At 39.6% G+C, this 20,930-nt stretch overlaps 1 protein-coding gene across 2 annotated transcripts in view; it reads right to left on the reverse strand.

Annotated features, from left to right (window-relative positions):
* Positions 1-8,045: 8,045 nt before the first annotated feature.
* Positions 8,046-20,930, reverse strand: part of NPR1 (natriuretic peptide receptor 1) — a 336,428-nt gene continuing 323,543 nt past the window's right edge. For both annotated transcript variants that reach the window (XM_053704226.1, XM_053704235.1), the window contains exons 18-23: positions 11,891-12,014; positions 11,554-11,622; positions 10,900-11,074; positions 10,677-10,775; positions 9,881-9,972; positions 8,046-9,793 (exon numbers count right to left, since the gene is read on the reverse strand). In XM_053704226.1, coding sequence (XP_053560201.1) covers positions 9,728-9,793; positions 9,881-9,972; positions 10,677-10,775; positions 10,900-11,074; positions 11,554-11,622; positions 11,891-12,014 — 625 coding nt within the window. In that variant the 3' untranslated portion in view covers positions 8,046-9,727. The remainder of the gene's footprint in view (positions 9,794-9,880; positions 9,973-10,676; positions 10,776-10,899; positions 11,075-11,553; positions 11,623-11,890; positions 12,015-20,930) is intronic.

The following is a 20,930-nucleotide window of genomic DNA, read 5'->3' on the forward strand; positions in this document are numbered from 1 at the left end:
AGAGAGGAGAGCATGTGAGAGCGTACAGTAGAGAGGACAGTATGTGAGAACACACAGGAGAGAGGAGAGTATGTGAGAGCGTACAGTGGAAAGGACAGTATGTGAGAGCGTACAGTAGAGAGGACAGTATGTGAGAGCGTACAGTAGAGAGGACAGTATGTGAGAGCACACAGGAGAGAGGAGAGTATGTGAGAGCGTACAGTGGAGAGGACAGTATGTGAGAGCGTACAGTATAGAGGACAGTATGTGAGAGCGTACAGTAGAGAGGACAGTATGTGAGAGCACACAGGAGAGAGGGGAGTATATTAAAGCACACAGGAGAGTATGTGAGAGCGTACAGTAGAGAGGAGAGTATGTGAGAGCACACAGGAGAGAGGAGAGTATGTGAGAGCACACAGGAGAGAGGAGAGTATGTGAGAGCACACAGGAGAGAGGAGATTATGTGAGAGCACACAGGAGAGAGGAGAGTATGTGAGAGCACACAGGAGAGAGGAGAGTATGTGAGAGTGTACAGTAGAGAGGAGAGTATGTGAGAGCATACAGTGGAGAGGACAGTATGTGAGAGCGTACAGTAGAGAGGACAGTATGTGAGAGCACACAGTAGAGAGGACAGTATGTGAGAGCACACAGTAGAGAGGAGAGTATGTGAGAGCACACAGGAGAGAGGAGAGTATGTGAGAGTGTACAGTAGAGAGGAGAGTATGTGAGAGCATACAGTGGAGAGGACAGTATGTGAGAGCGTACAGTAGAGAGGACAGTATGTGAGAGCACACAGTAGAGAGGACAGTATGTGAGAGCACACAGTAGAGAGGACAGTATGTGAGAGCGTACAGGAGAGAGGACAGTATGTGAGAGCATACAGGACAGTATGTGAGAGCACACAGGAGAGAGGACAGTATGTGAGAGCACACAGGAGAGAGGACAGTATGTGAGAGCGTACAGGAGAGAGGACAGTATGTGAGAGCGTACAGTAGAGAGGAGAGTATGTGAGAGCACACAGGAGAGATGATGTGTTTATAAAAGGAGACAGAATGGAGAGCTTTGCAAATAGAGAGCTAAAAGATTAGAGAAGGGAGGGTGTGAGACAAGGGCAGGGGGTTGTGTCCCTCTGTGCTTCTGCATTCAAATGCTCTTATTTCCGCCGTAGAAAAACATGTTTAAGAAGAACAAATTGTTCAATTTCTCTGGCCTCCCATTCCCTAAATCATCCAAAACAACAGAGAAATAATGAGGAACACTAGCAGAAGCCAGTCTGAACCAGCAGAGATTGCTCTGGCTCACTGTATTGTATTTATGTGCAGGTGTGCTCAGTGTATATATCTGTAAATAGTAGTAGTGTGTCACACATTTAACTATGAGCTGGTGCTTCAATCTATGCACATATATTTATACAGTGAGCTAGATTACAAGTGGCGCAGTATTTTTTCCCCCCTGCAAACGCAAAAACTCTGCTAGGATTTTCATTTTTGTGCTTGTCGGGTTGTGTTCGTATTACAGGTTGCAAAAAACTTATTTTGCACTAGTGTTAACCCGAATAGCACGAAAAGCATATGCGTGTGCATGTATTCCCCCATATGGAGAAAAAAGTGAAAAAAACCTCTAACACCCGAGTTCGTGCAAACACCATCTCATTTTCACATTTCCTATAGAAGTCAATGGAGAGAAAAAAAACAACATAGCATATTCGCATTAGCATGTGAAATATTTACATTAAACACATTGTTAAATCTTTATTAAATATGAATATTGCATATACAGTATATATGCTTTTACATCTTTTCATCTACTTAATGGCAAAGGGCTCTAATGCACTTATGTATGTATATATATATATATATGTCTATATATGTGTACATATCTGTCAATACATATATACACATATAAAGATATATATACAGAACTACATATGTACACATAAATAGACATATATATATATATATATATATATATATAATATATATATATATATATATATATATATATACATACAAATACATCTTTAGCAGTGTATGTATCGCTATGTTAAAGTACTTTGCCTGCTTTTTTTTTTTTTTCAAACACCGAGATCTCATATCTTTGAGCCCTTATAACTTTTTTTTTTATTAGACAGTGTTAATATGAGTGTAACTATGCTCTGTAATGTAATTTTAAAGTGTTTTGTGCAACTTTTGTGATTCGGAAAACAGTTAACCACAGCTCTGAGATTGCGGTAAGGATTGAAGATTTAATGGCGATTGCGTTGGGGAACATGCCATTTCACTCAACTTGTAATATCAGCACAATTAAAAATTCTTCAGATAAGACGATACCGCTTGTGCAAAACATTTTCCGTCTCACTTGTAATCTAGCCCAGTTTGTGAGTTCATTAAATATAAAAATGGTTTCTGTGTAGTAACAGATTAATTAGTACATTAATACATTTAATTAAACTAAGTTTCACTGTATATTCAGTAGATTTCTTACAATTGCAAATCTCGCCACTGAAAAGCTAGCTAGACTAATATGGGTGAAATGGTGCACATACGATGGAGGATAGTGTGTGTACATATGTATATATGTGTGCAGTGTTGTAAACATATATTTCAATAGAAAATAATAGTTTAAAAGTTAGTGACGAACATCACTTCTGCTTAGCGCTCAAACAATAACCGACCAGAGTTTTTCAGCACGTTAGACATCTATTATGTGAAGGATTTAGTGCACACCCACGCTATGATGTTAACATGCCCTAGACTTTTGCTTGAGTACAAATATATTATTTTTAACATGTAACATGAGTGCAATAATAAAAGCGCTATTGATTTAATTTGAGCGGTGTTAGTGCACAATGATGCTAATATTATTGTACTAATCTAACCCAAGTGCTTTAAAAGGTTGTTTTAGTATTGTCATTAAGCTACACTTTCACTTGACTTGTAAATAAGAGCAAGTGAATGCATGCATGATACACTCATGTGGAGTAGTTGATACCAGGATTAGCTACCCAGCAGAGGTGGTATTGTGGTCTCAGCATGGCCAGGGTTATTCTAAACTGTTCTTTCTTTGTGTGTAATCTGTGTTTGTTCAGGAATGCTGTGGTTTAAAGACCCCCCTCCCTCCCCCATTCTCTTGGTACCTTGGTTTACTTGCATAGAATGTTTAATTGTAAATTATCACAAGGGCTGTGGCCTTGACAAGACAAAGGAAATACTGGGTTATAATTAAATGTTACAGAGAAAGGTGCCAGAGCTTGCCTGGGACCAGAACAAGTAACACCTGAATGAAGCAGGTTTTCACCATATACCTAAAAGAATTTGGTAATAAGTGTATGGTATTGTGTTTGTTCATGTTTATGTCCCATTTTATTTTAAAGAACTATATCTTTTGCACATATCTTGTTATTTTGTATGTTTTTGTAATTTGGCACTGTGTAACCTGTATTAGTATTTTGTTATTAAACATATAGAAAATCTAATTCTTTCTTCGTGCTATAATATCTGAATTCACACTCTGAAGAGTCAAGGTTAAAGGCACGTTACCTAATTGTTAATTGTGTGAGTTATTGGGTTTCCAAGACACCCTTTTAATTTAAAATTCTTGGTGATGGCAGCATTGATAACTGGGGTTGGCATAGGCAGCATTTGGGGGTTAATTTGGTGTCCCTTTATGCCTTTTGTAGAGCTAAAGGTTTAGAGAACCAAAGGCTGAGTGCTATTAACCCCTTCATGCCCACACCCTCCACATTGTGACGGATGGGTGGATAGGCTAAATTGTCACAGTGAATATAAATGTTAGTCCTAGGCCAGTGATGGCTAGCCTTGGCACCCCTGATGTTTCAAAACTACATTTCCCATGATACTTATCTAGATTGCAAAGTGCCTAACCATCATGGAAAATTTAGTTCCAAAAGATCTGAAGTGCCAAGGTTAGCTATCACTGTCCTAGTCTCTATACCTTTCCATATCTATTATTAAGGGTAGTTTAGGGGGCTGTTAGACTTGTTTGTAGGTGCACACAACATACAATCCTACAGACTGTAGGCACTTTACTGCATGGCTAGTTCAATCTATCAGTGGTTCAACAAAGGGTTAACTAGGCTAGGCTTGAACACTTTGGAACAATAACCCATCAAATATCTGCTGACTTTTCATTAGACAGTCAATTCAGGCTGAACACAACCACATTTTTTGACAGAAAAAAATTGTAAGCTTCTTATTAGTCCTTCGGCTCAGGAGTATTGTTTAATCCCAGGAAGACATGCAAAGTATACAAGTTTAACATGGCTGCTGGAGTAAGTAATTGTAGATACCTTAACCAGATGTTGTTGTGACCTGTCAGTGTTTTCTTGAAGATGCTGAGCATCAGAGTGGTGATGACAATACTAGAATAATGTCCCCATTACTGATCCTCTTGGAAATGCTAATTGAGTTTAAGAATCTGGTGCTGTTTACAATCAAAGATGTCCCTTGATAGCTTTTTGTTTGGTTATGATAAATCCAGCAGTGCTTGTTGTTAATTCTGATTTGGTTCATCATTATTGCTAAAGCCTACCTTTTTTCTATCTTGGTCTTTTTCTTACTTTGTGTTCTTGTAAGTTTCTGCTTTTGTTGGACCTGCTGACCCGGTGACATGCTGAACCTTCCTCTAAATTGTCTGTAGAATAATTTTTCCTCTGGCTATTCTGCAAACTATTTCTTATTCTAGATAAACTACAGAGCCTCTGGAGATAAAGCTACTAAAACATTTTTATATGTATTTTAGAATGTATAAAACTTGGACTATCATTCACTTTGGCCAACCCTATGTCTCTCTAACCAGTTTTCAGTCTGTCTCTGATTCTGCCATTTGTAATATTCAAAAGTGTTTTTAGTGTCTGAAAAGTGCTCTAAAGAAAATATGAATGTTTTCCTGCAACCCATAGTTTTCCTTTCAGTGCATTGCAGCTTTCTCCATTCTTAATAAGCTTTGCTTCTAGACATTCTAGCTGTAAATGTTCTGTACATGTCCCTTTTGCCAGGTGATTTGATGTGGGGGCAATAAGACGATACATTTATTTAAAAAAACATTTTTTTCTTGCAAAACAATCCTCAATATATGAAAGGATATTTAAAAGTTCATGGTCACTATAAATAGCAATACATTACTGATTTTGTTTCTTTTTTTCACTTACACTATAGAAACATAGAAAGATAGAATGTGACGGTAGATAAGAACCAAAAAGACCCATCAAGTCTACCCATATTGGGCTAGATTACAAGTGGAACGCTAATTTATCGTTTGCCCACAAATGGCCAAATTTGCCCGTTTACGGGAGCGAGATAAATAACCAGCCATTACAAGTGGCTGGTTATTGCTACCGCGAGCTCGCGTTAGCAATTAGAGCTCAAAAAATTAATCAGAGGTCAGACCTATGATTCATTTTTAAATGTCCCCCAATTGCCCCCAAACAAACATGTGAGGTCCCTTTTTTAAAAAAAAGAATGTAGCATTTAAAAAATTAAAAAACAAACAACAAACTGCCCTGAGCAGTTAACGTTGGCGGGTGTGGGGTGTTAGATAAAAAAGTCACTGAAAAGTGTCTTTACATTGCGGTCTATGGGGACTGTTATCCCTGTAAATATATATATGTATATGCTTATATACATATATACAGTATTTATGGGTTAATATGTGTATATACATATATAAAAATCTAAATATATATGTATATATTCATATAAATATATATTTAAATTTACTGCCCATCACTACGCAACTTACCCCCTTCACATGCGTGCGCTGGTATTACAAAGTGGAGTTCAAATATAATTTTTGCAAAAGCGATATTTTACACTTCACTTGTAATCTAGCCCATTATTTTTTTACTTTTTTATTAGGATAGCCTTATGAATGTCCCAGGTATTTTTTAATTCCTTTACAGTCTTTGTGTTTACCACCTCAATTGGAAGATTATTCCATGAATCCACCACCCTTTCTGTAAAAAAAGATTCCTCACATTTCTCTTGAATCTGCTACCCTCTAACTTAATTGTGACCCCTTGTGTTGGCATTTTTTGTAGAAAATGCTCTCAGCTTCCACTTTATTAAGTCCCTTCATATAATTGAAGGTATCTATCATGTCACCTCTTTCCCTTCTCTACTCTAAACCATACATATTTAGGTCATAGAGTCTTTCTTTGTACATTTTATATTTTAGACCAGGGGTGTCAAACACATTTGAGTTGCGGGCCATTTTCCTTACATGTGCAAATCTCGTAGTCCACATAATGCCTAAATATTCTTGCCATTGCTAAACAAAGCAGTGATGTTAGCAATAACTGTATACATTCCTTCAGATTGTGTTCTGTTACCCCTAAGTAACTTCCTCTGGCTTGATGAAACTCGCTTTAGTGCGCTAAGAAGGTGCCACACACGTTCCTTCTGGCTGCTGTCCAACTGAGCCTTTTTTACTCTCTAACAGTCCTGTTCCGAGCAAGCTCTCAGTTTAGCATATGCATGCGCATAGTATAACAATACCTCTGCATTATAAACAGTGGATCACAATACTGTCGGAATAACAATGCACTGCTTATATAGTTATAGACATATACCTTTTGTGATAGCTGTCAAGAATCTATTTACCACAAGTCTCAGAGGTTTTTAATTATCTCGCTAATCTATCGCAGCTGCTGACTATAAAAGAAGTAAATCGCAAGGCTAGAACAATGGGATTGTAATGGGATTGTCATTGTAATGGAGAGTTGAATGGAGGTTGCACACATGCGCAACCCTAACAGTAAGCCCTCTCGCTCTTTAAGTAATAAGCATATTATAATTAATATTTTTTATATTATATTTCATGGAGGCATCGCGGGTGCAAAAAATTAGGTTGTGGGCCGCATGAGGCCCATGGGGCCCCAGTTTGACACCCCTGTTTTAGACTCTGTACTATTTTAGTAGCCCTCCTTTGGACAGTTTCTAGTTTATTTATATCTTTCTGAAGATATGGTCTCCAGGACTGTACACAATATTCCAGATGAGGCTAACTAATGACCTGTAAAGTGGCATTAGAACCTTGCTATTTTTGTTACTAATACCGGTCCCAATGCAGCCAATTATTTGACTGGCCTTACTGGATACACATTGTGTACCAAATTTAAAATCATGTGAAATTATAATTCCTAAGTCCCATTCCTCTTTAGTTACAGTAAGTAATGTACCATTGACACTATAATTGGCCTTTTGGTTTTTGGATCCTATATGCATCAATTTGCTCTTGGTAATATTACATTTCAGATCCAATTTATTTGGCCACTCCGCCAGGTCTTTTATATTACTGTTCATTTGATCAACCGCTCCTGGAACATCAACTCTGTTACAAATTTTTGTATCATCCTCAAACAAGCAAACCTTCTCCTGAACCCCACTTCCAATATATGAACATGTTAAACAAAAAAGTCCCAAGAACTGACCCTTGGGGAACACCACTAGTAACTGACCCCTCATTTGAATAAACCTCTGGCTTCTATCTTTAAGCCAGCCTTTTACCCCTAAGCCAATACACATTGTTAATAAGTTTGTTGTGTGGGAGAGTGTCAAATGGTTTGCTAAAGTCTAGATATGCAACATCTACAGCTCCTCCCTGGTCGATGTAGAGAAATTAAAAAAAAAACATAAAAGCATAAATTTTTAAACTTTTTTAAACAAAAATCCCTGTGAGTCTGCATGACTCTGCGGTCACTTGCCTTCTTTGCTTGTATCATCAACAAGTCCAAAAGCTTCTTTCAGAATTGTGCAGTCAATATAAAGAGCAACGAGAGGTATCAAGAGTTGTTTGTCAGTGGCAGATTTGTTTACCATAAATTTGATGTTACATTTTCTGGGTTTTTAAAAAAAATACTCTGCATGGGTTGCCATGTCAACTGCAGTCCATTAAGCCCAGCGGTTCATGTGCAGTTAAATGATTTGCAATTTGATTACAGTGTGTAAATACATTCTGTTACCAGTATGAAAACTTTATCTGCCTTCAAATAATTAGTAGATGTTAGTTAGGTGCTAATTCTGTCTGTGTTAGTCTAAGAAATAGACTCCTGGTGAACTTTTTTTTTAATAAAATTGTTTAAATTCTTCCACAATTATAATTCTGCAATATATGCTTTTTGTACAGTATCCATCCTACAATTCCTAAAGGTGGCATCCAGTGTTGGAAACCTTTTTTATTACCATAGCTGTTTGCACCCACTCATTCCATGAATGCACTATCTTGTACAAGCATGGTGGCCTGAGTTCACATCTGAATCCTTTGGCATACATCATACAATAAGTACCCATTCACACAACATCTGGCCTGGAACCACAAGTTGTCTTTGATATGCAGCATCTATCCCTTTAGATATCTTGTAGCTTCTCCCCCACTAAGCCTTATTGGATAGCAGAATCTCTTCCCCCTTTCTGGTTGACTGGTCAGTAGCCTGTAACTTTTTAATAATGTCTATTATTCTTTTTCATTCACTTGTAGCATCAAGTTCTAAACAACTGTATGACCCTGATCAAATTGCCATTAATCATGTCAGCAATCCTATCCATCTATTATACATTTTTCTCCCTTTAACTCTGTGTGACTATATATGATGTTTGAATAAGGGACTGCTGGAACATTTTGTCAATGTTATGCCTTTGTAATTTTGAACCTTGTTCTTGCACATTCCCGGATCTTAGTCTTTGTTCTGCTGGCCCTCCTGCAGCCCTGCCCCACCTGTTAATATTACCATCCCATAACTTCTATCCACTTGTATTGCAAGTTTTTAACCTTTCTTTCCACTTGATCAGACAGCATTTTTCACATTTCGTTACAGCCCTGAACACCCTCTCCATTATAATCTTACCTGAAACCTTATCTTGGCATGAGCCACCTGCAGGCACTTTCAGCAATAGGCCTATAGCCAACTAACCTTTCCTGTGATCCAGTTCTTTTACCATGTATTTTTTCTCTAGCATATTAGCCATCCCAATCCTCTCTACCTCTGGCATCCTATCTTCCTGGAGCCTCTTTCTGCCTTGTCTGCCTGCACACACATCCCTCTTTTGCACCCTACAGCTTATTTTCCTTAATCATCTTATTGCTTGTCTCTCACCTGGCTGAGCCCAGTCTTTCACCTTCATGTTCAGAATGAAAGGTTTTGCATTTTGAGAGCCCATTAGTTTAACAGAATGTAGAAATTTTTATAGAAGTAAAATAAGGATTATGCACTTCACATTTGTGGACTGTACAATGTGTTTTTGTGCTAGTTGCACAAACTGTCCTGATTCAGTGTTCCTTCCCCATACCAGCAATTCAAGTGTGCTTTGTGAAACAGGGTAAGTTTCATGTTCTTTGGATTACCTGCTTAGGTTTTGCTTTCCCATACTGGGCGAAGGATTAAATCTGCAATACCCACCAAGCAGACACACTCATCTAATTTTTGGATTATGGGAGGAGAATTAAGTGACACCTTGTAAGTCCTGCATACAAGTTTTAAAAAGGTCACCAGTTAGTTTGTTGTCTTGTGTCAATGAATAAACAGGATCTGTTGCCAGTAGCCACCATATTGAAGCATGTTCTTGATCACTTCACCATGCTCTTTGTCTTGTGGTTCCATAATGAAGAGTTGGACCACATCCCATATTATGGTTTTGAGTGATCAGAGAGTCATATCCTAGAGGCACAAACACTTTCATTGTGAGGGGTTCCCCCATATCACAAGTCCCTATGGAGGTGATGATTCTTGGAGTCACACATGGGAGTTGCTGTCGCTTCTCTCTCCTATTAACCAGTAGGTTCTCATTTTACCTTTCCCCTATAATACAAAAACAGTATGGCAAGAGATTACATTTAGATCACACAGGATTTATTTTTCCAGCTCATCAAAACACATATATGTTACCTTCATCTCCACGTCTCCCCGCAACTCCAGCTCAAAGCAATTTAATTCTTCTAGGACACTACATGTCTCAGTGGACACATGAATCTTAAGGGCTGAAATATATATATAAAAAGAACAGAGACCATTAATATAAGGTGCACTGCGAAAGCAGCAGTGCATTTTAGAGGAAGGGGGTCGAGTCTATATGAAACAAGCAAGTGAAATCTTAGATGTTTAAGACACTGAAAGAATGACTTTGTGTATAAAGGGACTTTTAAATGTAGCACAAGTAGGACTATTTCTGTGAGAGACACAACTCCACCATAGTCACATTTCTAAGACATTGTTAGGCACTTACCTACTATTATACAACATAGTGTATGCACAACAGCAAAAAATATTTTCATGTGATGATTCAACATAACTTTTGTACAGTGTATATTAAAAGCACAATGCCATTGCCAAGAATCTGGAGCAGCACACAACATAAATGTTCTAAGACTCTAAGGGCAATGATGCTTAGTCTGGAACTTCTACATCTGTTTGAGAGTTCGGGTAAAAAGCATTGCATAGCTAAGAATATAAAAGTGGAAACTGAAAGCCTGACCTTCTTTTGGACTTTAAAACTCATAATATAGTCACGTACAAAGAAGTCTTTATTTATAATGGCAAATAGTAAGTTGATGCTGAGTAGGAAGTTACAGCTATAATTCAAGGTCCATAAAAGAAGTGGCACTGCCTGCATCAACTGTTTTCTAGCTATATCCTGTGTAAAGAAATACATGGCACCTACTCTAGAACTTGCATGTTAACTCACCTTCTCCATTAGACTCCATACGTGAAGCTGTGTTCACAGTGTCCCCAAACAAGCAATATCGGGGCATCTTGAGTCCCACAACACCAGCACATACTGGACCTAAAAAACACCCACAGCTGTCAAATAATTTTATATACATTTTGCCAAATTAGATTGTAAACTATTTAGAAGGTGGAACATATTTACAAATAATATCTTAAATATATTTTTGGATATATCTTACCAGTGTGGATCCCAATCCGTAGTCGGAGCTGTTGGTTTGGTCGATGTCGGATTTTGAAAGTCTTAACTGCATCAAGGAGAGCAAGTGACATACGAGCAATCTCTCGTGCATGCAGCTTTCCATTACGGACTGGCAGACCAGAGACCACCATGTAAGCATCACCTATTGTCTCTACCTGAAATATCAGAATATGCAAATGTGGGGAAAGAAAAAAAAAAGTATAGTTACAGATGCAGGAGAGGGCTAGAAAAAAAGATTAAAAAGAAGGTAGATGAGAAAGAAGAAAACAGAGGATAATGAAAGGCAAAGAGCAGAAGGAGTTGGGTGAACCAAAATAATAATAAGATATAGTGAGATAGTGTATTTTTTACAAGAGGAGAAATAGAAAGGTGAGGATGAAAAGAAGAGTTAAAGAAAATGTGAACCAGTAGAAAAGCAAAGAGAGAGTTAGGTATAAGATAGAATGAATGGATAGGAATTTTGAAAAAAAAAAAAAACCTGGTTGAAAATAATGAAAAAGTATGTTGGATAACAAACCTAAAAAGTTTAGAGAAGCAGAAATCAAGATAAAAAGATAACTATAGAGATAGATGGAAGCATTTCTGTGTTGAATGATTTTTTGTTGTTGTATCATTGCCAGACTTTATTTCTCACCTTATAAACATCAAAGTTGTCTATTATAGCATCAAAGCATGTGTACAGATCATTGAGCAGGGCGACCACCTGGAAGATAAGAAAGAGTGTACAGCTGGTCATATAAAATATAATGGGTTTAAAACAGAGATTGACTAAATGTCTTGAGAAGAAGGGATTTAAAAGAGGACATTGGATTCTGGAGAGTTAATCTACAGGAAAACATAATGTACAAATGTTGTAGGCAAGTAGAGGGTAACAAAAGTTCTGAGAAAGAAAGAAGAGATTGTGGGGTAAAATAGGAGGTGTAGTTAATAGGTGTTACAAGTCTTTTAGTTAGCAATAATCACACAGGTACCTGCATAGGAGTGCTCTCTGCAGACAGCGATGTAAAACCCACTATATCACTAAAGTAAATGGTGACACTGTCAAACGCCTCTGCCTGGACGGTCTCTCCTCTTTTCAATTGCTCAGCCACGGAACTAAGGAAAAACGGGGAATATTAGAGCACTGGCTTTCAAACCTGTCTTAAAGCCTCCCTGGGGAGCAAAAACGGAGAGAAACGGACAGATATGAGAGAGAAGTGGAAACAAAAGGGGGGCAATAAGAGAACGATAAGGGCAGAGGTATTAAACAAGAAGGGAGAGAGTAAAAAGGAAGAAAATAAAGGATGAAGGATGAGATAATGTGAAGGGGATAAATAAGAAGAACGGACGAAAGACAGGAATATAGGTGAGAAAACTGAAGGAGATGATAGGGAGAGAAAAATGGAACACAGAGGGGCACAGACAACCCAGGGAAGAAACAAAGTGAGAGAAATATTGAAAGGTAGAGGGTAAATACAGTAGATCTATTTACCTGCAAAAGTTTCTCCTTAAAGGGACATGAAATCCAAAATTTTTCTTTCATGATTCAGATAGAGAATACAATTTTTCAATTTACTTCTATTATTTAATTTGCTTCCTTCTCTTGTTATCCTTTTGCTGAAAGGTATATCTAGGAAAGTTTAGGAGCAGCAAAGAACCTAGCTGCTGATTTGTGGGTGCATATATATATACTGATTGTCATTGGCTCACCCATTTGTTCAGTTAGAAACCAGTAGTGCATTGCTGCTCCTTCAACAAATGATACCAAGAGAATAAAAAAAATTAGATAAAAGAAGAAAATTAGAAAGTTCTTTCAAATTGTATTCTCTATCTGAATCATGAAAGAATTTTTTTGGGTTTCATGTCCCTTTAAGGCTACACCTCTCATCAACTTCATCATCATAACATGTACACCCATCTCATTTATCCCTAAGTATAATCTAGATACCCACAGTAAGACCTGTACTGCTCTTTACACCACAAATAAAAACATAAGCATGAACCCTTCCTTCCTCTGGTTGTTAAAATATAAACTGGCCAAGTTAATGAGTGCTCAGTTTTTACATTCAGCCAGTTCCTTTAATCTTGACTGGTTAATTGCTTAGCCAATCAGGATTTAGCAAAAAATGTATACATTTAGATAACTGTTTCAACAGGAGCATCTGTGAGGAGGAATACTGGAAGAAACAAGACAGCACTAGAATGTGGACTGAGATATGCACTAGCAGTGCAAACCCTTCTGACTCGCACTGCACATTTGGATCAGAGTGTCCCACACGTTATGGCTGCTCCTGTTTCCGCTGCTGCACCTAGTCCTACCTGGAGCATGTTCGGTTCTGCACCTCTACCTCAGCTAAATGGAAGTGATCCTAATCAGTGCAGCTGTCACGCCACTCTATCTTGGCAGTGGCTCTGCCTCTCCTACCACGGCCATTGCCATGGTGGCAGCGGTTGTTGTGGCACGCCACTTCTGGCCTCTGATGCCGCTCTCCTGTTTGCTGTTCTTAGCGCAAACCTGTGCCTATGTAAGTACCTCTCACTTTATGCACTTTGCCCAAGTATAGGTGTTACTGTGTGTGCTCCTGGGTGTTTATTTTTTCTAACCTGAACTGCTTTTTGCCTTATCGTTACTGAACTCTGCCTGTTTTAAGACTACTGTATTGCTTAACCCCTGAACTGCTGATTGCCTTATTGTTGCTGACCTCTGCCTGTTCCTGACCATTCTACTGGTTTACCCATGAACTGCTGAACTGCTGATTGCCTTATTGTTGCTGACCTCTGCCTGTCTCTGACCATTCTACTGGTTAACCCCTAAACTGCTGGATTACTTTTCTGTTGCTGAACTCTGCTTGTCTCGGACCACTCTTCTGATTTACCCTGTTCTGTTAATACCTCAATATTCTACTTGTTGCCGGACTTTGCTTGTCTCTGACCATTCTCTGCCTTACCCTTATTGCCGTGAAGGACTACCCTGTCTACCGTGAGTACTGCTTACCTCATTTCTTAAACTCAATTGTGTTCTGGGATATTTCCTTATCCTTCCACTTGACGCCGGGATAAGAAGACTACTGGCTATGTTTGGTCTGATAGGGAAATATCCCACGAGCATTACCGCAGCAGGTTTTTGAACCAGGTGGGCATTTACTTTGAGATGTTACCTCAGGCGTTTCCCTCTGGCAGAGCTAAGGTGGAATTTCTCATCTCTTTACTCTCTGACACAGCTCTTGCTTGGGTTAATCCCTTGTGGGAGACTAATAAACCTGTGATTTCTAATTACCCTGAATTTGTGGCCTCCTTTCGAAGGGTATTTGATGTTCCGGCTTGCTCCTCTTCTGCTGCCAAATGACTCATGTCCATTCAGCAAGGTATGAGATCTGTTGTTCAGTATGCCATTGAGTCCTGTACACTTTCTGCTGAGGTAGGTTGGGACAATTGAAGCCCTTGTTACCGCCTTCTTTCATGGGCTCTCTGATGTGATTAAAGACAAAATTGCTGTCAGATATTTACCAGAGGATCATGAGGCTTTGGTGTCTTTTTTAATCCTAATTGACTTCAGACTCAGTGAGTGGCCCTCTTTTAAGGAGCGATTGTGGAAGCCTCCTGTCTAGTTGTCTCCTACGTTTTTGATCCCAGCCATGCCTCCCTCTCCTCCCATGCCTCCTATACCCGAGTCACCAGGTACTGCTGAGCTGATGCAGTTGGGATTCACGCATCGCTCCGTGGATGAGAGGGCCTTTAGGAGTAGGGATGGGCTCTGCCTCTTGGGTGGTTTATCCTCATCCCAAGAACCGCTAAAGGAGAAACCTTGGGTCATGGTTGTCCTTTCCTGGGTGGACTCCTCCATAGTCACCCAGGCTCTTGTTGACTCTGGTGCTGCGGGCTATTTAATTGACAGTGCTTTTGTATCGCAGCACTCTATTCCTGTATTGCTTCGGTCCGTTCCGCTTGCTATTGAGGCCATTGATGGCAGGCCCCTTCAGCCCGCACTCGTTACTCACAAAACCGCTCAATTATCCATGGCTGTTGGGGCTCTCCATTTTGAAACCCTCCAGTTCCAGGTGATAAACTCTCCGCATTTTCTGGTTATGCTGGGTTATCCCTGGCTCCAAAAGCACAATCCCAGTCTCGACTGGCGTAGGGCCGAAATTTTCTCATGGTCTCCACAATGTATTTTCACTTGTATTTGGAAACCAGTCAAAGGCCTGTGCACTTCTTCAGTATCTCAATTGCCAGAGGAGTACTGAGATTTCGCATAAAATTTTTGACGAGGTGCGTGCAGGTACGTTGCCTCCTCACTGGTCTTACGATTGTGCCATAGACCTGCAACCCGGAGCAATTCCTCCTCAGGGCCGGGTTTACCCTCTGTCTGTTGCAGAGAATTATGCTATGGAGGAGTATGTTGCCGATGCTCTGTCACAGGGGATCATCCGCAAATCCTGCTCTCCTGCAGGGGCTGGCTTTTTCTTTGTGAAGAAAAAGGGTGGCGAGTTAAGACCATGTATTGATTATAGGGGTCTTAATCGTCTTACCATTAAGAATGCTTACCCTATTCCGCTCATTACGGAACTCTTTGACCTCCTCAAGGGAGCTACAGTCTTTTCTAAACTTGATTTGAGAGGAGCGTACAATCTCGTTAGGATCAAGGAGGGACACAAATGAAAAACAGCATTTAACACCAGAAGCGGGCATTATGAATATGTTGTAATGCCCTTTGGTCTATGTAATGCTCCTGCTGTTTTCCAGGAATTTATTAATGATGTCCTACGAGATATGTTGCAACAGCGTGTTGTGGTGTACTTAGATGACATCCTTATACACTCACCCACACTTGAGGCTCATCGTTCTGATGTCACACAGGTACTTCAAAGACTACGTGAGAACTGCCTGTTTTGTAAACTCGAGAAATGTGAGTTCCATCAGACTCAAGTAACCTTCCTAGGCTATGTAATCTACTTTGCAGGGTTCTCAATGGATCCTGAAAAGTTGTCTGCAGTTCTGCAGTGGCCTCGCCCAGTTGGTCTTCGGTCTATTCAGCGTTTTTTGGGCTTCGCCAATTACTATAGAAAGTTTATTAAAAACTTTTTTTCCTTGGTCAAACCTATCACAGACATGACCCGTAAAGAGAATGATCCACTCCATTGGTCACCTACTGATATTAAGGCCTTTGAGAGTCTTAAGACTGCCTTTGCTGCCGCTCCAGTTCTGGCTCATCCTAACCCTGTCTTGCCTTTCCTTCTTGAGGTCGATGCGTCTGAGACTGGAGTAGGTGCCCTCTTGTCTCAACGTCCTACGCCTAACGGTTCTTTGCATCCGTGAGGTTTCTTCTCTAAGAAATTGTCCCCAGGGGAGTGCAATTATGAATTGGCGACAGGGAATTACTGGCCATAATTTTGGTACTCAAGGAATGGAGGCACCTTCTCGAGGGTACTAGCGTACCAGTGCTCATTCTTACTCACCACAAGAATTTGATTTATCTATCCAAAGCAAAACGTTTGTCGCCCCAACAGGCCAGGCTATTTTTGTCTTGGTTTAATTATGTGGTCTCCTACCTGCCTGGTATTAAGAATGTTAGGGTTTATGTCCTCTCTCGACAATTTTCACCTCTGTCCAAGGAGGAGTCTGTACCTACTCCAGTTATACCTCCTGACCATATTTTGGCCACCATACGTACAAATTTGACTTCTCCCTTGCTCGTAATAGTGCTATTAATGCTTTCTCCCAGTTATCCCCATTCATGGCAAATTACGGGTTTCAACCATCCTAGTTGCCTGATTCATTCATGTCTCAGGGTATTCCACGTTCCACGTGGGTGCAGATTCAGGATTGCCTTCATCGGTCTATGCAGCACTGAAAATTCCAGGCTGATCATAGGTGTCTGCCCGCGCCTTCCTACCAGGTTGGTGAGACGGTTTGGCTGTCCTCCCGCAACTTGAACCTTTGTGTGCCTTCCAATAAACTGGCTCCCCGTTGTGTTGGTCCTTTTAGAATACTCTGAAAGGTCAATCCTGTTGCCTACGCTATTGACCTTCCTCCTGCAATGCGCATATCCAATGTTTTTCATGTCTCCCTCTTGAAACAATTGGTTTGTAATTGGTATACCACTGTGTTGTCTCATCTGTTGACAACCATGAAGAATATGAGGTCAGCAGCATTATTGACTCTCGTATGTCCAGGAGCCGCATGCAGTATTTGGTTCACTGGAGGAGTTACGGTTCGAAGGAGCGTTCATGGGTTCCCTCCTCTGATGTTCATGCTCCCGCCCTCCTCTGTGCCTTCCATTCCTGTTTCCTCAATAAGCCTTTTGTCCTCCCGCAGGGGAGGGTACTGTCAGGGTTTCACCCTGCTTTGTTTGCCGTTTGCTGCTGGCTGCCATTTTACTCACCTCTCTCACTGAATCTGCTGCAGAGTGTGTAATGCTGCTCACTCACCTAGGCGCCCTCTTATGGCCAAACTGGTGAACATCATCAGTGTGAGACAGGTTGCAGTCCCAGAATTATGATGTCATCTCTTATTATTTAAAGGGCCTCTGTTCAGCATGCTTTTGCCCTTGCGTTTGCTCAGACTACTTTGGGAAATCCTGTATTACAGTTCCTGTGTATTACCTGGCTTGGCTGATGTCCCTTCTGGTTCCTGATCCCTGACTTGTTCCTGATTCTGCTGTTCTTTGTTCCTGACTCCGGCTCGTCTGACTACTTGATTTGGCTCCTGACCCGGCTCGTCTGACTACCTGCTCTGGTTTTGACTCCTGGCTTGTCGTTTTGTTTTTGGACTCTTTATTATTTTTTTTGTTATTATTAATAAAGGTGTGATCATTTTTGCATTTCACGTCTCAGTCTGATTCCTGGTACCCTGACAGTTAGCAGTTACAATTTATTGATGTAGAGATTTGTTTTTAAGGTTAATTACAGGGAGAAATTAAAAAGGGTTGATAGTCATAGGTTTAAGGGTTTGTGTTGGGGAGAGTTGTTAAAAAGAGTATAGCTTTGGGGGAAGTGTTTGCAATGTGCATGTGATAAAATGGGAAAAGCTTTAGGGAAGTAGGTGCTTGCAGTAGAATTGTTATTATTATTTGTTATTACTGAGAGAAAAAAACTTTGAAGGAGGTGTTTGCAATAATGTTTTCTTAAAGGGACATGAAACATTAAACAACTTTTCATTTTACCTCTATTATCAAATTTAGTTTTATCTTCACCAATGCATTACTGGCAGATAGCTGAACACATTGGGCTCCATTTATCGAGCAGCTTCGAAGGCCCATCGCTACAGGCTCGCCTGAAATGAAAGTTAAGCAGCAGTGGTTGTAAGACTGCTGATCCCTAACCTGTCTGTCAACTTTTGAAAGCATCCCAAATTGAGTGGGGATGATTGACAGCACCTGCGAATGGCCGATTGACTGCCATTAAGCAGGGGGCGGCATTGCACAAGCATTTCTGGTGAAATGCTTGTGCAATGATAAATGCTACAGTGAATCATATCCGCTTGACATTTGATAAATGTAGCCCACTGGGTAAGGCAATGACTAGATGCATAAATGTGCATCTACCAATCTGCAGCTTGCTCCCAGAAATGCATTGCTGCTCCTGAGCCTATCTAGGTATGCTTTTCAACAAAGAATACAAAACTTCTTCGATAATAGAAAAAAATTGGAAAATTGTTTAAAAAGGCATGTTCTATGTAAAACAAGTGTTTACTGTTGGTGGGCACTGTAAAGTGGGATAAATTTGGAGTAGGTTTTTGCAGTGTGGGTTTTTGGTTATTCATAGGTTAATAGGATGGGGAATTAAACGTGAGAGCAGTGGCAGATTTGCTGTTAATTAGGCTGCAGGTGACTTGTAGTGTTGTTATTGATGGTCTATGTTTAACCTTCTTCACTGCTTAATAACAGTATTGCTGGTTAATCTGTCATGGTACATTGCTTGGAAAACTGCTTTTCTCTGTCTAAAAGGATTTCTGATGTAGGAAATGAAGATGTTCTGAAAAATGGCACTGATGTATATCAAAGGCACTTATGTATTCAAAGACTTGAGTTGCAGCAGCATAAAAAGAATTCTGTTTTAATTACCAGCAATTTTTGCAGAGTGGAAATAAATTATCAAAGCTGGCAAAATGGTAATCTAACCTAATAAAAGAAGAACAGATGGAAGGAGATAAATATGAAGAGAGGGAGAGAAGCAAGGGTATGTGTTTATATACATATACTGTATATATACCTATATATATATAGTCCAGATAGAGGACAGCACAATCTTACACCAATTCAACTGCCAAGGTGCACTGCAAGCCAATTCGTATCCTCTCCAAGAACACAGGCACTCACTGGTCTTTATAAAAGGTAATCCTTTATTCAATCCATTAAAACGATAATAATACCATGACGTTTCGGCACACCATCGTGCCTTTATCAAATGTATCAAAATATTAAGAAGCTTCTTAATATTTTGATACATTTGATAAAGGCACGATGGTGTGCCGAAACGTCATGGTATTATTATCGTTTTAATGGATTGAATAAAGGATTACCTTTTATAAAGACCAGTGAGTGCCTGTGTTCTTGGAGAGGATATATATATATATATATATATATATATATATATATATATACATATATACATATTATACATATATATATATATATATATATATATATTTATAGAGAGAGAGAGACAGGATGAGAGAGAGAGGGAGAGAGAGGATGATACTTACTATATATATATTTTGGAGAGAGAGAGGATGATATTTACTATATATATATATATATATATATATATATATATATATACAGTATATATAAGAGAGAGAGAGAGAGAATGATGTATAGAGAGAGAAAGGAAAAGAGAGAGAGCGAGGGAGGGACAGATTCCAGGTGTAGAAAGTTGAGAGACTCACAAATAAATTATAAACAGAGGAGGGACTGTAGTAGAATGAATGCAAGAGGGGAAATGGCAGAAATAAACTGGCTGAAGATAAAGAAGATAAAGAAAGATACAGCTAGCTAAGTTTATATTCTAATTTGTCAAGAGAAAGTAATTACGTTTTATTTTTCAATGCTGAAAATAGAGAGATCTATCGGTGCTGGAGAGTTAAACCCGTTTTCTTTGATCATTCAGTGAGCTCAGCCCCTGTGAAGTCTGCACTACGATTTCTCTCCAAGAGGGGGATATTTCATCATCAGGCCCTGTGTGTGCTCAGCAGTGCCTGATCTCTTATTTAAATAAATATGGGTGCTGGATTTAGCCGTTCTATTGTGCTATTCAGTGTTGCAGAGTGTTATTCTCCAGGTTCTAGATGCAACAAGGTCTCCTACAGTGTAGTGTCTTAGCTGATGCATGCTTTATTCTTAAAGCCTATGGTGAAAAGGTTGGTATGGCATATTTTATGTGTGTTATACTCACTGAGGCAGGATGTAGTGCTACAAGGCCAAATTATTGTGCTGTGCACTTACTGTGGTATACTGTTACTTTAAGAAAAGACACTCTGGAGCTGGGAGGGAACTCTATGATCAGCAGCCATCTTCTTTATGTTAGTTTTCTCAGTTATGGCTAGATTACGAGTTTTGCGGTATGAGTGAAAAAGCAGCGTTAAGGCTCTTTTTCACTACCGCTGGTATTACGAGTCTTGCAGGTATAGGTGTACCGCACACTTTTTTGGCCTTAACGCAACGTAATTACCGCAGCTTTCAAAAAGTCCTTTTTCAATGGGACATCTATAGCGCCGGCATTACAAGTCTGCCTGGGAGGCCAAAAAGTGAGCGGTACACCCTACACCGCCAAGATCGATACCGTAAACTGAAAGTCAGTAGTTATGAGTTTTGCGCTACAAAGCCGTACCATAAAACTCATAACTAAAGTGCTAAAAAGTACACTAACACCCATAAACTACCTATTAACTCCTAAACCGAGGCCCTCCCGCATCGCAAACACTAAAATAAAATAATTAACCTGTAATCTGCCGCTCCGGACATCGCCGCCACTATAATAAACATATTAACCCTTAAACCGCTGCACTGCCGCATCGCAAACACTAGTTAAATAT

The sequence above is a fragment of the Bombina bombina genome, chromosome 1, assembly GCF_027579735.1.
Source record: "Bombina bombina isolate aBomBom1 chromosome 1, aBomBom1.pri, whole genome shotgun sequence".
Classification (NCBI taxonomy): Eukaryota; Metazoa; Chordata; class Amphibia; order Anura; family Bombinatoridae; genus Bombina; species Bombina bombina.